At 33.8% G+C, this 17,141-nt stretch overlaps 1 protein-coding gene across 1 annotated transcript in view; it reads right to left on the bottom strand.

The window, feature by feature from the left end:
• The window catches only part of VPS13A (vacuolar protein sorting 13 homolog A), a 220,528-nt gene that overhangs the window by 32,085 nt on the left and 171,302 nt on the right, over positions 1-17,141 (bottom strand). The window contains exons 55-63 of the mRNA XM_019648286.1: positions 13,547-13,700; positions 12,470-12,616; positions 12,180-12,261; positions 11,221-11,290; positions 10,258-10,363; positions 4,340-4,453; positions 3,103-3,248; positions 1,847-1,928; positions 900-1,013 (exon numbers count right to left, since the gene is read on the bottom strand). Of these exons, the coding sequence (XP_019503831.1) occupies positions 900-1,013; positions 1,847-1,928; positions 3,103-3,248; positions 4,340-4,453; positions 10,258-10,363; positions 11,221-11,290; positions 12,180-12,261; positions 12,470-12,616; positions 13,547-13,700 (1,015 nt within the window). The remainder of the gene's footprint in view (positions 1-899; positions 1,014-1,846; positions 1,929-3,102; positions 3,249-4,339; positions 4,454-10,257; positions 10,364-11,220; positions 11,291-12,179; positions 12,262-12,469; positions 12,617-13,546; positions 13,701-17,141) is intronic.

The following is a 17,141-nucleotide window of genomic DNA, read 5'->3' as shown; positions in this document are numbered from 1 at the left end:
CGGCTGGATGGAAGTTGGATTTGGAGCTGAGCTAGCTGCGCCCTCCACAACTAGGACTGAAGGACAACAACTTGGCTGTTCCCCTTCCCCAAATCCCCAACACTGTTCTCCCTCCCCAATTCCCCAATAAAAAATCTTTTAAAAAAAAAACACAAAAAACAAAAAAAAGACTTCACATTAACACAAGTCTCAAAGATATTTCATGACGTTGGAAGTGCAAAGGAAGAAATGTTAGAAGTTACTCCAAACTTAGAAAGGAGTATGTCTATTCACCATAGTGTACAAAAGATGTTGGTTCAGTATTGTAAGTTATATGATGAGAAGACGAACACAAACTGCTCTTTATAATTAAAAAAAAAAATAAAAACACTTTGTTAATATAGCTAACGTTTTAAATTACAGTGTACAAAAGTTTTACTTTGTTTTTCATTATCATCTACACTTATAAGTGAAAGTAGCAAAGTCTCAAGTGTTTTGACAGAAATTTTTAAGGGACATAAAACAATCATAATTTTTGCCATTAAGATTGCTTGGTACAGTGGCAGCTTTCATGGTTATTTTTACTGTCCCACACTATTGTGCAAAGCAATACTCCCTGTCCATGGTAATGTTGCTTCTAGTACAGTGTGAAGTTTATCCACCTTTAATATTCCAAGACAACACTTAAAATTCAGTATAGCTTTATAAAATCTTAAGTTTTAAGTTGTGGGAGAAACAGGTAAAAATTGCCCCCCAAATTTCTCAAAAACTCTTACCACTGTTTGCTGCAAAATAATATTCTTTTGTGTGTCTCCCCCAAAATCTATTTATACCTACAACTCAAGTTAACAACTGGAACGCATTATTTATTCAAAAGTATTAGTGTGATATGTTGCACAATGCAAGGGTAACGATTTTACCTGGTAAGGTTCATAAAAAAATGCTTCTACACCTTCAGAAAATTCTCTAATCAAGCCAAAGGGATTTCCCAAAACGTCAAGTCCAAGAATGAGTACATACATCTGCTTAATGGCCTAAAAATGAAATATAAACATTAATCAATTTGGATAATCAGACTTAATATTTTTTCTTATATTCAGTACACAAGTCCAGTTTTTCAGGCTTACACCCTTATCACCAATTTCAACACCTAAACCATATATCACCTTATTCATTACTAGTCCTAGTTTTTAAAAAGCAATTTGGTGTTAGAGTATTCAAAATAATGACACATATACATAAAGCTTTAGAATATTCAAAATACTTTCACTTGTACAACTATGTGTGACAGTTGGTAGAATCACCACCATTTCACAGACTGGAGGTAACATACAGGTGCCCAGGGTCATACGGTGGTAAATGGACAAACTGGGATCCAAACCCAGATCTTGAGTCACACTCAGTGATCTGTTCACTCTGCAACATTTGTCTCAGATGCTTTATAAGTTATGTCATAAAATATAGGAGCTTTCCAGAGGTGGAAAAAATCAATTAAACTAATATATCTACCAGACTCAACAACTTAATTACATTAAAAATATCCTGTGTTCGTCAGTTACTAATAAATTGTTTCTCTTGAACCTATTTTTTAAGTAGGTGTGGTGAATTACTTAGTTAATATTTTATTTAAAGATTTATGTCTAGTCTACACTGATCCAGAAAAGATTTCGGTCAATGGCTGAAAAACAGGACAAAAACTTGAAATGATTAGGCTCAATTTATTTCTACAATTCTAAAAATAAAAAAATGTTTTAAAATTTTGAAAATGGCTATTACCTTCCTTGCCAAATCTATATTATACATTACAGACACATGTGATTTCACTATTTTCTGTCACTCTCTCTTCGTAAAATAATCTCAGACAAACCTGTTTTGAATAGTGTCTTATTACTTCAGACTGTAGTTCGGATGTTGTATGAAACTGATAGTTGAGTTCAAAAAATGCAAGCCTGTAAAACAACATACAAATGTATAAATATGTGTGTGTATGTGCACGTGTATCCGTGCACGTGCACTGGGGAGAAAGAGAGTTTTTAATATTAATGAATGGTTTTATTTTCTTTAGACTTTTTCTCCAAATCTTTCCTTTTAGCACATTTTCCCATGCCAATCAAAAAATCTACTCTTTTACATGCATCCCTGTACATTCTGGTCAAAGAAAGCTATAGAATCTGATAAAAGCTATGGATCTTACCCTCAGAAAAGCCACTGATATATACATATTTTCCACATAACTTAGGGGATTCAGAGAGCCCTTGGATCCCACGCATGAACATGAACTTCTATTTGTCAACTCTGTCCTATCATGGACCACATGTTTGACACACTGAGATAAGGGGAAGAAATTGTTGAAGAATGGCCAGGGTTCAGTTGCTGCAGTCCTGCCTGCTGCAGACAGCTGATGAATCATGGTAAGTTTACTTCTAACCTCTTCACAGCATATACCCAATTGACTAAGTGGGATGCTCTATGCTAGCAGATAAGACAGCAGCAAGATTAGACATCTCATTTTATTCTGGGTATCCTCAAACCTATGTTCTTTAATATGACTGTTATTTAACTTTATCCAGATTGCAAGTTACCTCTTATTGGACTCATTGATTCTTACTACTCTTCTTAAATACTGTTCTAGGTGCTACCTGAAAAGGTCATTCTCATCTAAAATCTACACTCAGACTCTGAATCTCTTTGGTCAGGTACTCTAATAGCTCCCATTATGACTTACATTAAAATGTAAATTCTTAACTGTAACAATTAAACTGATCCCTTCATTTCCCCTATCAAGAATCTCAGAGGCCTTGAAGACACATCTCTTAAGCACCACATCTTTTAAATACCACACCTTTGGGCATACATAACTTCTTAGGATTCCTTCCCTGGCCCTAAAAGGCCTTAAAATGATGTGCAAACATGCATGGTGACTGATCCTCTTTCTTAAGGAAGTTATTTAATAATCAATCTGTTATTTAATAGTAAAGGGTTAACAGATATGTTACTTAAATAATATTCCATTCAATAGCAAAAACCATATTTTGCCTATGATCTGTAATGTACTCTATACTTTTTCACTTATAAAATTTTTAGGTAAATATAAAATGGACTTTTCATCAATATTAAACATACTTAAAAACTACATCTTGTACATCTGTAAGCGTGGCACCAATACTCTTCAGCAAAAGATTTAAAGAACGAATTGCAATCAGTCCTCCATGTTGTTCTGAATCTTTAGCTTCTTCTTTACCCGAACTCAGTGAAACACTTAAATGCAACTAAAGAAATAAAAAATTTAAATCACTATCTTCATAATGACAATTTTAACTTTTAAAATTCAATTTTATTTTAAACATCTACCATAGAAAAGATGTCAAAATTATCAGGATTATGCCAAAATTAATATGTGGAAAATTAAAGAAGTTTAAAATATAATACAGTTCTTTTTAAATTTTAAATTCAGCAATATAAGATGATATGGTATTTACCGTAGTTCAATCCAATTCTTTTGCTAAACCTAAGAAAATATTAACTTTTATATGTTTTTAATAATAATCTAGAAGTTGAAGTTGTTGAAAATAACTTAAATATCTCCAAAAATGAATGTTTCAAATACTAGAATTAAGTTAGCAGGATGAAGCCAGCTAAAAAGCACTTTTGTATTGTATGTATATACAGATTGTATAGATAGTTGTCAATAATTTTCTTCAAGTATTATGTAAATAATTCAGAAACTTTGTATTCAGAACTTATATTTAGTTCCATTCAATCTTCAAATTTTAAATCAAGATTACTTTATAAATTAATTTAAAACTTATACACTGTAGTTAATAATACTGTATTGCAATATTATCTGAAAGTTGCTAAGAGCAAATCTTAAAAGCTCTTAGCAGAAGAAAAAAAATTTTGTAATACTATATAGTAACAGATGGTAACTAAACTTATTGTGATGATCATTTCGCAGTATATACAAATATCGAATCATTACATTGTACACCTCAAATAAATGTTATGTCAATTATAACTCAATGAAAAGAAAAACTCATTCATACATCATACACAAAATTTTGAAAATTGTCATTAAACACGTTAACAAAAAACTAAGGTAACATAATGTTAGGTCAAGACATAAACATATAAACATATGCTGTAGATGGCTCCATTATTATTTCCATATGGTGAAAATTATTATAAGAATAAATGTTTAAAAGGATTATTGCTTTGTTATTTATTTATATTTGTAACAGCGAAGTTACAGAATTTATATACTATTAAAGAACATAATATAAATACTATATCCCCCCAACAGATCCAGTCAATTTGCTATTTACCTAGATTATCAAGGATAATAAACTTATTTTTCCCTTACCTTGAGAGGAGATATGTGAAAGTATTCATAGAGACTGACTTGTGATGAATCTACTAATGAAACTGTTTTATATTCTTCTTGGAAAGCTTCTATATCTTTATGAAAAAGTTCAACCTATAAAGGAACATAAAATGTTAAAAACTTAAGGGACCTAACTTCATGATATATTGGAGCTAAAAAAGCTCACACTTTCCTATAAAATCCAGATCCAACATTATTCATGATTGGAAAGCTGCTGCCTTAGAAGGGAAACTAACATCCCTACTGTTTGGAAAGTTCACAAACTGACAAGCATATCTTCTATGTTTCTATTCAGTCCATTAAAGGACACTAAGCTTTTATTCCTGTGAATATAGCTTTTATTCTAAAAGGCTACTAATCTGATCCATCAACACTTTTTAAGGAATATTTGGGTTTTTTAAAGTACAATCATTGTCCACTTGTAGCTTTTTGCTAAATGCCTTACTGATATCTATAGAGGCCAGGAATGTAATTAAAAAGGGAAAAAGCACTGAAAATAATTTTGCATGAAGTTATTAGTGCTTTTATTCTTGATAATCAACATTACTTCTCTTCCATACACTCACAAATCTAAGTTACTTCTGTGTTAAGAAATGGCCCAACATTCAAATTTTAACCTATTAATAAAAACATCAAAATGACAGACTTACTGAAAGTACATATAGAAACTGGCTTCTGGGATGAGTGTGAGGAGTTCTTTGGACCATCTCCCCAGTGAAACTGGTGAGATTTATTTTTTTTAAAAACCCAAACATTTAAGGCCTCTATATATGGTACTAAGGGTATAAGCAAATGAAACATCTATTTAAGAAAATCTACAAAAATTTGGTAAGAAAAATCAGTCGGTGACTTTTAAACAAGGACCATTCTCTCAATTTCCCCTCCCAGATCAATAAGCCAGAATTCCACTATAGACTGGTACACCCAAGAACACAGAGCTCCCTCTCAGCCCAGACTCCAACTGGAGGACTTTCTTCCTGGGAGGCACAGGATGTCAGCACTTCCATGGTGACCGCAGCTACCACCTGATAACGTTAAGTTATAGAAAAGGGGGAAACTTCTTTCTTCTGCCCAGCCTCCACTCCTGGAGCAAAAGTTCTACTTGGGTGTGACACCACTAAGAATAGGTTCTGATCACCCTTGCCCCACTTCCAGCTCCAAAGCTCAGGTTCAGATTTTACCTGGGGGTGGGGGGGGGTGGGTACAGATTTTAAAACAGATAGTTCCTAATCTCTTCTGAAAGAAACTGACTTCATTTACAACAGTGTGAAGAACTTCAAGTCCAAGTGTTTTAAGAAATGGTGGATGCTATGGTGAAAGGCAACTGGGAGGAAAATCATTGATTCAGTGAAGATGAAGATACAGGCTAAACTGTAGGTCTCAGTTTTCATGACAGAACTGGGGAAACAGGCAACTTAAGGAGTCCTCCTGGGCTCAGAACAAATATCAAACTCTGATCTCCAGAACAATAGCTTCAAAGAAGCCCAAATTTGATTAGTCTACAGAGCAATTTTGGCTCTGAGGCATTTTTTTAAAAAATAGCAATCGGCCAGCAATTAGCAATCAGCCAGCTACATATCCAGGAAACTCAAGGAACTCCAAGTGCAATAAATGAAAAGATGTTCACAAACAGATATATAACAATAAAAATGCTGCAAGTCAAAGACCAGGAAAAAAAGTCTTAAAAACAAGAAGAAAAAAGTGACATATTATACATACAAGAAGACCCCAGTAAGATTAATAGTTGACTTCTTAAAAACAAGGGGGGGAAGAAGGTAGTAGAAATACACATTCAAAGTGTTCAAAGGAAAAAAAAAAACCTATCAAGCAAGAATCCTATATCCAGCATAACTACTTTTCAAGAAGGGATATAAAGACATTCCCAAATTTAAAAAAACAGAGACTCTGTAGCTAGCAGGTCAACTTACAAGAAATACTAACAGAAGTTCCTCAGCCTAAAACGCAAGTGATTTCAAATGGTAATTAGAATCCAAATTTTTTTTAAAAAGCACTAGTAAAGGTAATTATTAATTATAAAAGGCAGTATCAATACTTAGGTTTTTCCCTTTCTTCTCTTAACTGTTTTAAAAAGCCATTAAATAAATAATATATATCATATATTGTTGGGTCTATAGTGAATCAATCTCTCTTATGAATATGAATAACATAAATCCTCATCAAAATTCTAGCAAACCAAATCCAGAAAAATATATAAAAAAATTATACAAAAGATCAAGTGAGATTTATCCCAGGTATAAAAGATTGTTATAACATCCAATGTAATGTAACCTATCAATAGAACAAAAAAACCACATGATAATTCCAACACACACAGAGAAAGCATTTGACAAATTTCAACACACTTTCATGATAAAAATGCTACCCAAACTAGGAATAGAACTCAACCTGAAATAGGGCATCTATAAAATCCACCATTGACATCATAATTAATGGAGAAAGACTGCAAGTTTTCCCTCTAAGGTCAGAAACAAAGCAAAAATGTCTGTTCTTTGTAATTCTATTCAAGGTGTACTAAAGGTTCTAGCAGAGCAATTAGGCAAGAAAAGGAAACAAAAGGTATTCATATTAGAGGAAGAAGTAAAACTACCTTTATTTTCAGACATGACCTCATATAAAGAAAACCTTAAAGAATCCACAAAAGAACTATTAGAGCTAATAAACACGTTCAATAAAGTTACAAAATACAAGATCAATAAACAAAAATTACATTTCTATATGCTTCAATGAACAAACCAAAAATGAGTAAGAAAACAATTTTGCTCATAATACTATAAATAAAATACAAAGAAATTGAACAAAAGCCGTGCAAAACTTGTATTTTGAAAAGTATAAATCATCATTGAAAAAAACAAAGATCTACATAAATGAAAAATATTCCATGTTCAAGTATCAGAAGCCCTAATACTGTTAAGATGGCAATACCCCTCAAATTGATCTATAGATTCAATGTAATCCTCGCTAGACCTCCAACTTGTGAAGTTGACAAGCTGATTCTAAAATTCGTATGAAATTGCAAAGGGACCCAAAAAGCCAAAACAGTCTTGGAAAAGAACACAGTAGGATTCATACTTCTAAATTTCAAAACTTACTAGAAAACAACAGTAATGAAGACAGTGTGGTACTGACACAAAAATGGACATATACGAGGTGTGAGCAAAAAATACATGAACGTTTAAATTAAAAAAAAATTTATTACAGTAAAAGACACATTGCCATTAATCCCCCTCAAACTCCTCCTCGCTTCGAACACACTTATCCTGCTTTTCTTGCCACTTTCTGAAGCAGTTCTGGAAGTCCTCTTTTGTGTCTTTAGATGCACTGTTGTGGCCGCCTTGATGTCCTGAATCTATTTAAAACATTTACCTTTCATTTTGACTTTGGGGAAGAGCCAGAAGTTGCATGGTGCCAGATCCTGTGAATACGGTGAATGAGGACGTAAACGGCAATGTTTTTATTTAATAGAAATTGCTGTACCAGCAGCGATTTGTGACATGGAGCCTTTCTGTTGTGATCAAAAACTATGGTGAATGCTGCTGCCGAGTGCCATCCAATGGAAGGGCAGGGATCTTCAATATGGGAAGCAGTGTGTCGAACCTTAGTAACAGCGTGTGACAAGTTTCAACTTATTCGGTGCAGTCAGTTGGGTGTGAGCTACAGTTGAGAGGTGTGTTTTTCAATTGTGCCATAAATCATCCTCCATCATGACAATGCACCGTATCACACATCGCTTCTGGTATATGGCAATTTCTGTCAAATAAAAACATTATGGTGTGTCCTCATCCATCTTATTCACTGGATCTGGAACATTCCCCCAAAGTCAAAATGATTCAGGACATCAAGGCAGCCATAACAGCACAACTGAAGACACTCATGAAAGGGGATTTCCAGAACTGCTTCAGAAAGTGGTAAGAACAATGCAGTAAGTGTGTTCAAAGCAAGGGGAAGTATTTTGAGGGGGATTAATGGCAATGTGTCTTTTACCATAATAATTTTTTTTCATTTAAACATTTACTGTATTGTTTGATCCCACCTCATAGATCAATGAAATAAAATCATGTGTCTATGGTCAACTGATATTTGAAAAAAGGTACCAACACCATTAATGGAGAATGAATAGTATTTTCATTCAAATGATACTGGGACAATTAGATAGCCAAATGCTAAAGACTGATGATGATGGACTCTTACCTCACACCATATGCAAAAATTACCTTAAGAATGATGGAAGACCTAATTGTAAAGAGTAAAACTTAAACCTCTTAGAATATATGGCTAAATCTTCATAACCTTGGATTTTATAAAGGATTCTTACAAATAACACTAAAACACAAGCAACGACTAAATAATTTGGACTTCATTAACATTAAAAACTTTGGGGCTTCAAGAGACATGAAGAAAGTAAAGCACACACACAAAATGAGAAAAAATATTTGCAAATCATGTTTCTGATATGGGACTTGTATTCAGAATATATGAAGAGCTTTTGCAATTCATAAAAAGAAGACAACCCGTTAAAGGACAGGCCAAGTATCTGAACAGACATTTCTTTACAGAAGATATGCAGATGGTCAATTAACACATCAAAAGATTCTCAACATCATTATTCACCAAGCAAATGCAAATCCAAAACAAAATGATATACTATTTCTCCCCACCCCAGGATGGCTAGAATCAAAAGGACAAATAGTAACAAGTGTTGGTGAGGATGTGTTGAAATCAGAACCCTCATACATTCTGCTGAGAAATGTAGTTCCATAGTTTTCACTATGGAAAACTGTCTGGCAGTCCTGAAATGGTTAAACAGAGTTACCATATTCCTAGCAATTCCACTCCTAGGTATATATTCAAGAGAAATAATAACATATGGCCACATAAATTTTTTGTATACAAATATTTATAGCAGCATTATTCATTACAGGCAAAATGTGAAAACAGCCCAAATGTCCATTAACAGATGAATGGAAAAAGAAAAACAAAATGTGGCATATCCATACAAAAAAACATTACTTGGCTATAAAAATAAAAATGAAGTACTGATAGATACTACAACATGGATAAACCTTAAAAACATTATGTTAAGTGAAAGAAGCCCATCTAAAAAGACTACATAGTGCATGATTCCATTAATATGAAATGTCTAGAATAGGAAAACCTAAAAACAACGAGTACATTAGTGGGTGCAAGTTTCTAGGATGGTTTCCTTTTTGGGGTGATAAAAACATTTTGGAATGAGATAAAAGTGATGGTTATTTAATTCTATGAACAACCACTGAGTTGTACACTATTTAAATGGGTAAAATGTATGGTATGTGAAATATATCTCAATAAATTATTTAAATAAAAAAAAGTATATTTGCCCTTGTCTTTATCCAGGTAGTTTGTCTTATCCTAAGAATTCTTTCTATGAGGGCAGTTGAAAAAAGACACCATATCTGAACCACCTTTTTACTGTGATTTTACAGTCTTTTCATCAGTCACAAATAAGATACTATCTTTTATTTTCCTTATCCCTTCTCTCATCAAATATTCTGGTCAGATCCAAATTTCTAAATTATTAATAAAACAAAAGTAACCCAAGAAGGTAAAATAGGAAAAAACAATGATAGGAACATGACTATCTTCTTCCCCCTACTACTGGCTTAAAACTTTTCCTCCTATTTGCTAACTCACTTTAAAAAGACTACCTTAACCTGTGTTGCTTTCATCTTCTATAAACTGAAAATGTGATTTCTACCAATGTAGAAATCAGCAGCATAATAAAAATTATACTCTTAAAATGAAGCAAACTATTTTAATACCTTTAAAATTTTATGTCATTTTTTTCTTATTTCTCCCTCTTTCCCTATTCCTTTCCATCTGTTTTTTTATTGTCTTACCTCCGTTTTCTCAGTTACTTCAGCTTCTGTCGTAAGTTCTGCTAAAGCGTAGATAAACCCAAGATCTAATCTGAGATCCATTTCTTGTATCAACACTTTGAAGTACCTATATTACCAAGTAGAAAACATTAAAGATCTTCAATTAATTGCTTAAGAAAACTAGATGAGAAAAAAGTATTAGATAAATATTAGAATGCTGAAACTTAGAACTTTCTAGATTAGTGAATAATAATCCAATAAATGACATGGCAACACTATTCAAGTATGAAAATGCCTATAGAGAGGAAATCGTTAAGTAAACTGTGGTAATATAGTCATATAACAGAATATATTAGTCATTATGAATAAACTCTAGCTACATACGACAAAATGAATAAATTTTAGTAAAAAGTTTAATGAAAAAAGCAAGTCCCAGGAGTCTATGTATAGTTTGAAAAAAATATTTTTTAATTAGGAAAAAAAAAGAATAACTAAGAAACATAATGTTTAAATACACACATACAGTAAAACTATAATTTAAAAAGTAAGGGAATAAAGATATTGTTTATCTTAGTGACAAGATACAGGAAACAAGAAATAGGGGACTAATACAGAAATGGATGTTTCTTGGACTGGGCTGTGACTGAATTTGAAAATACGATTTTCTTTCCTATTTTGAAAACAATATGCAGTAATTACAGAGAACTTAAGAGAGAAAACAAATAAACCAAAAATAAAATAAAATAAAATACCCATAATTTAGAAACAACTATTGTTAATATCTAGGCATATTTTCATTCAGAGCCTTCTGATTCTCCAAGATTACAAAGTAATTAATAGATTTTTCCTATGATCTTTATAACTTAATATTTTACACTTAAATATTTGATTCACCTGACATTTATTTTTTAAAAGAGTACAATTAACTCACATACTTAAATCAAAACATTATGGAACAAACAAGAAACATATTAAGAAACTTACTTAATACGTGATATCTGGGAATGCCCTGCAGATCTCATGACAATACTGACATCTGTAAAGGGCTTTGGTGCTGTAAAGATGAATAAATATCATTAAACCTGTGATGCTTTAAACAAAAGAAAATAAGCATTTTCTTGCTATTTAATATACATCACAATAGTCAATGAAATTATTTACTAAATCATAGTAATTTTAATATTTGTAGCAATGATATTAATTTTACTATTAATGACAGTAATTTTAATGTCAATTAAAATTATTAATATGTACACGATCTGTTACAATCTTAATTTCAGACTCCAGGATTGCTTTTCTAAATTATCTGTATTCACTTTAATGATAAGTAATCCTTTAAATAAGTTATTTTAAACTAGAAGCAAGACATTAGAATTATCAGGGAAACTTGTGAAAATACAGCTTTCAGGGTCTCGTCCCAGACTTCTAGGTGGAAAGGCTTGGGCATGGACACTGGTCAAAACCCTTCCAAGCAGATTACAAATGCCCCCATAGAGACTTTAGAGGCAGTGGTACGGAGGTGGGGATGGAAAGCCAAAGGAGAGGGGAGAGAAGTAGGATAGTAAGAAGGGAAAAGAGAGGGGAAGAGGGATAGCAAAGAAAGAAGAAAAGTAAAGGGAAGACAGAAGAGGACAGAAGGACTTGTCAGTCATTCTTACTGGTAAATACAGGACAGTTTCTGTAGTTAGAAAACACTCTGAGCTTCCTCACAATTTATTCAAAGGTACCAGTAACTTTAAATAAGGAGTTTACAAATTAGTTAATTTTTAAAAATTAACATGCCTTAAAATTTAAATATATATTTCTAATCAATCTTTTCTTCAGTATTCACTCAGAGTTTTGATGAAGTTAGTTGACTAGAACTGTTTTATTTTACATATTTATAGTAAGATAAACCAAATAGTTCATACAACCTTTATTATGGTCTAAAAGTACAGACAAACCTGAATCCATGGTGACCGACTTGGGAGGTTTAATAGGATAAAACACAAATGGAAATACAGCACCATGTATCTGGTTTTGGATCTAAGAAAATGAAAAACAAAACCAAAAACAGGTCAGTATATTCATATGTTAATTAAAACCAGAGTGGAATAACAAGATTCAAGAAGTAGAAGGAATCAAAAAGTATTGTCCCACATGGAAACTGAAGTGCTAGATAAAACACACCATGGGGAAACATTAGCTTATTGCCACGTTCCTTTAGAATATTTGACTGTCTTTTCATACTCACCTGTATTCTGTAAATTTGAATTCTAAATAATGATTGATGTGCAGATGTGTTATATTCCACTTTTAATGCTGGAAGATAATTTCTTCGTATAGCTATTTCATGTGGTTGCAGAATTTTCATATTACTACCACTAGGTGTGAAGCGAACCTGAAAAACATGCCACCCCCCCAAAAAAAAACATGGTATTTCTCTTTATTCATAATTGATTAAAATTACAAACTGCACCAAAAAACATAAAAAATACAAATTCAAATAATAGACTAAATATTTGATTAGGTTCAGGTTTAGAACCTTATAGCCCATATCCATACAATTAACAAAAATATTCGTATATTCCACGTAGCTTGGTTGTAATCATGGTTTTTGTAAGTTTATCAAAAATGTGATAAAAGATAAAATAATTTTTGAAATAAAATAAATAATAAATAAATAAAACAACTTATTGGCTTGGTAACCAGGGAACATAGCATTACCATCTCAAGAGAAATCTGCGTTTTTAATACAGATAACTAATCCTTTTAAAATATTTTATATAAAGTATGTATGACAATTCATTTTTTTGTAAGGAAATCCAACTTGTGTAAAAATTCACTAGTGGCCCGGCCAAGTGGCTCAGTTGGTTAAGAGCGCGAGCTCTGAGCAACAGGGTCGCTGCTTCCATTCCCACATGGGCCAATGAGCTGTGCCCAAGCTGAGATGCCGCTGAATTGCCAATAGATGGCCGGATGGCTCAGCTGATGAGAGCATGTGTTCCTAACAACAAGGTTGCCGGTTGGACTCCCGCATAGGATGGTGGGCTATGCCCACCTGCAACTAAGATTGAACATGGCAACTTGAGCTGAGCGGCCGTGAGCTGATGACAGGAGGCCGGATGGTGACTGGACTTGGAGCTGAGCTAGCTGCGCCCTCCACAACTAAGACTGAAGGACAACAACTTGGCTGTTCCCCTTCCCCAATTCCCCACTGTTCTCCTTCCCCAATTCCCCAATAAAATCTTTTTTTAAAAAATTCACTAGTGATTAATCTAATTATAACAGATAAACATTAAAAGTTCATGTCAGTACTTAAAAATATTACCGGAATGTTAGTGTCCAACTCAATAACCTTATCTTCTGAAGGTGAAGATTCAGTATATTCCTTAAATTCTTTCTCTAACTTCTCAGTTTGCTTTATACTCATTGGCTTCCATCTTGCCTTCTTCTTGGGCTTTGTCTCCCAAACCACATCAGAACTTACATGTGAAAGCAAAAATCATTGGTACTAATTAATATATATTTTCATTTTAACTGGTTTGTTACATGAATTACAAAACTTTGAAAAAATCTGCAATTCTCTGTTATATACAAGTACATCACAAGTTTTAAAAGATGAATTCACTTAACCAATACTTAATAAACTCTTATTTAAGCACTATTCGAGGTGTTAGGAATATTATTAGTGGACATCTCTGCTTTCTGGAGTTTTATTTTAGCTGAGGAGTGACAGACAAAATATTGTAAATATAGTAAATTAACATATTTTAACATATTAGGAGGTGAAATGCTTTTGAAAGAAGAAAAAGTAGACCAGATAAGGTGGCTCTGAAGTATTGGGGTATGCAAAATGGTGGGAACTGCAGTATTAAAATGGAGTTGTCAACAGGCAGTGGTATCATGGAGAAGGTGAGATTTCAACAACCTTAAAGGAGATGAGGTATCCAGCAGACAACAGGCGAACATTTCAAGTAGAGGGACCAGATAGAGCAAAGATTCCAACAAAGCAGAGCACGCTTGCAGTATATGAAGAACAAGGAGGCTGGCATACTAAGAACATGTTAACAGTAGCAGGTGAAGTAGGACAGAGAGTGGAAGGCCAAATAATGGGAAAGCTTTGTAGGATAAAGACTTCGAGTTTTATTCTGAGACGAGGAACCACTGAAAGATTATGAGATGACGAGTGACATGATCTGACTTAAGCTTTGTTAGGAATATATTATGTTGGGATGGGGGAAAAGAAAAAAAGGGATGGCAGCCAGAAGCAGGAAAATGTGTTAGGAGTTTAACGTAGTAAGCCAGTGATGGTTCTGCCTAGGGTGGTAACAGTGAGATAGTGAAAAGTGCTCAGATTCTATGTGTGTTCTGAAGGTAGAGCCAGCACAAAACTTCTAGGTGGATTAGATATAGGGTGTGAGAGAGAGATAATCAAAAGGAGTTCAAAGTTTTTGGCCTGAGCAACTAGAAGGATGTAGTTGTCATTAACTCCAATGGGGAGGCAGGTTTAAGTAGGAGATCAGGAGTTGGGTTTTATGTACAAGGTCTGACAATTAAGTTTGTGAATTTTGTTGCAACGATGTTGCTGACCTTCTTTGATACAGGGATTATTCATTATGAATTTGTACCAACTGGACAGTTAACCAAGTTTACTATTTGGAAGTGCTGAAAAGGCTGATGAAAAAGTTAGACGACCTGAACTTTTCACCAACAATTCATGGCTCTTGCATCATGACAGCGCACCAGCTCACATGGCACTGTCTGTGAGGGAGTTTTTAGCCAGTAAACAAATAACTGTTTTGGAACACTCTCCCTACTCACCTGATCTGGCCCCCAATGACTTCTTTCTTTACTCGAAGATAAAGAAAATATTGAAAGGAAGACATTTTGATGACACTGAGGGCATCAAGGGTAATATGACAACAGCTCTGATGGCCATTCCAGGTAAAGAGTTCCAAAATTGCTTTGAACGGTGGACTCGGCGCTGGTGTCGGTGCATAGCTTCCCAAGAGGAGCACTTCAAAGGTGACTGTAGTGATATTCAGCAATGAGGTATGTAGCACTGTCTCTAGGATGAGTTCGCAAACTTAATTGTCAGACCTCATATGCATATAAAGTTTAAGAAATCTTTTAGACATCTGAGCAAAGATTTTGTGTATGCAGCTGTATATACAAGTCTGGAGTTTAGGACAAAAATCTGTCTGTAGACGTATTTCTAGAAACTTTTGGCATATATGTGGTTTTTAAAATCATAAAACTGAAACAGAGAGGAGACTAGAGCCTCAAGGCACCCAATACTAAGCAGTTGAGAAGAAGACAAGGAACCAACAAATGAAACTGAGAACATTGAGACAGAAAGAAAAAACAAGATGGTGAGGTATCTTGGAAGTCAATTCAAATAACTGTATCAAGGAGGGATCTGTGTTAAATGTTAGGAGCTTAGGCAACATGAGGACTGGTGATTGTACACTAGACCTGGGAATACACACGTCTCTGGTGACCTTGACAACACCAGTTTCATGTTATGTTGAAAGCAATAGCCTGTTTGGAGTGGTTAAAGAAAAAGTGGGTAAAAAACAACTGGAGATAGTGTACATATTAAGCTCTTCTACAATGGACAACATTTTTGAGCAGTTTAGCAGTTGAGCAGTTCCCTATAAAGGGAAACAAAGAAATGGGCAGGAGGTAGAAGGGAAAGTAGGTTCAAGAGTTTTTTGGGGTTTTTTTTAAGTTGAGAGAAATAACACTGATGGGAACAATCCAAAAAAAATAGCCAAAAATTGTTGACAAAGGAGAAAGAAAGAATTGCTAAATCAACGTCTCATGAGGTAAAAGGGAATTGAATACAATGCAAAAGTTGAAAAATATGTTTAAATAGGAGCCCATATATCTAATATAACTTTGGGGAAGTATGTTGGCACAGTATCTAGGTAAAAAATGCTGGTGAGTGGGATTCACTGAAAAATTGCCCAAAGAATACAGAATAAAAATATATCTATCAACGTTCTAAAATACTTCACTCTTTGGTTTAAGTATGTGTTATTTAATTTTATTTAATTATTCTATTTGTTTATTCCTTCTAAAATTTATGTTCATTTAAACAGAAAGGTAGGAACCATGTATTATTCCCACTTGCTTTCAAATCATGGACATCATGGCATATAGAACATAGCACATAACACACAGATTTAACAGGCTTAAAATCTGTTGTGCATTTGACCTTTTCTGTTTAAATAATGAACATATTTTTTGAGAACAATAAATATTTCTAGGAAAACGGTTTTTAATATTCATTTTAAAATAGCAGGAATTCTAGATGAATTTACAGAGAAAAGCAAATTTAAATCTGTACTGTATACCTTTAATGTATATGAGGTCAGATAATTAAGTCCACGAGCTCATCCTAGAAAAAGTGCTACATATCTCACTGCTGAATATCACTACAGTCACCCTTGAAGTACTCCCTTTGGGAAGCTATGCACCAATGCCAGCGCTTAGTCCACCCTTCAAAGCAATTTTGGAACTCTTTTTCTGAAATGGCCATCAGGCCTGTGGTAGTATTACCCTTGATGTCCTGAAAGTCATCAAAAAGTCTTCCTTTCAATATTCCCTTTATCTTCAGGTAAAGAAAGAAGTCATTGGGGGCCAGATCAGGTGAGTAGAAAGGGTGTTCCAATACAGTTATTTGTTTACTGGCTAAAAACTCCCTCACAGACAGTATCACGTGAGCTGGTGTACTGTCGTGATCCAAGAGCCATGAATTGTTGGCGAAAAGTTCAGGCTGTTTCATCTAACTTTTTTTTTTTTTTTAATCTTTATTGGAGAATTGGGGGGATGGAAACAGCACTGGGGAATTGGGGAAAGGGGAACAGACAAGTTGCTGTCCTTTTGTTCTTCAGTCTAGTTGTAGAGGACGTTGTTTC

The sequence above is a fragment of the Hipposideros armiger genome, unplaced genomic scaffold (genome assembly GCF_001890085.2).
Source record: "Hipposideros armiger isolate ML-2016 unplaced genomic scaffold, ASM189008v1 scaffold_124, whole genome shotgun sequence".
NCBI lineage: Eukaryota > Metazoa > Chordata > Mammalia > Chiroptera > Hipposideridae > Hipposideros > Hipposideros armiger.
Note: the sequence above shows the minus strand (reverse complement) of the source record. Positions and strands in the feature narration are given on the sequence as shown.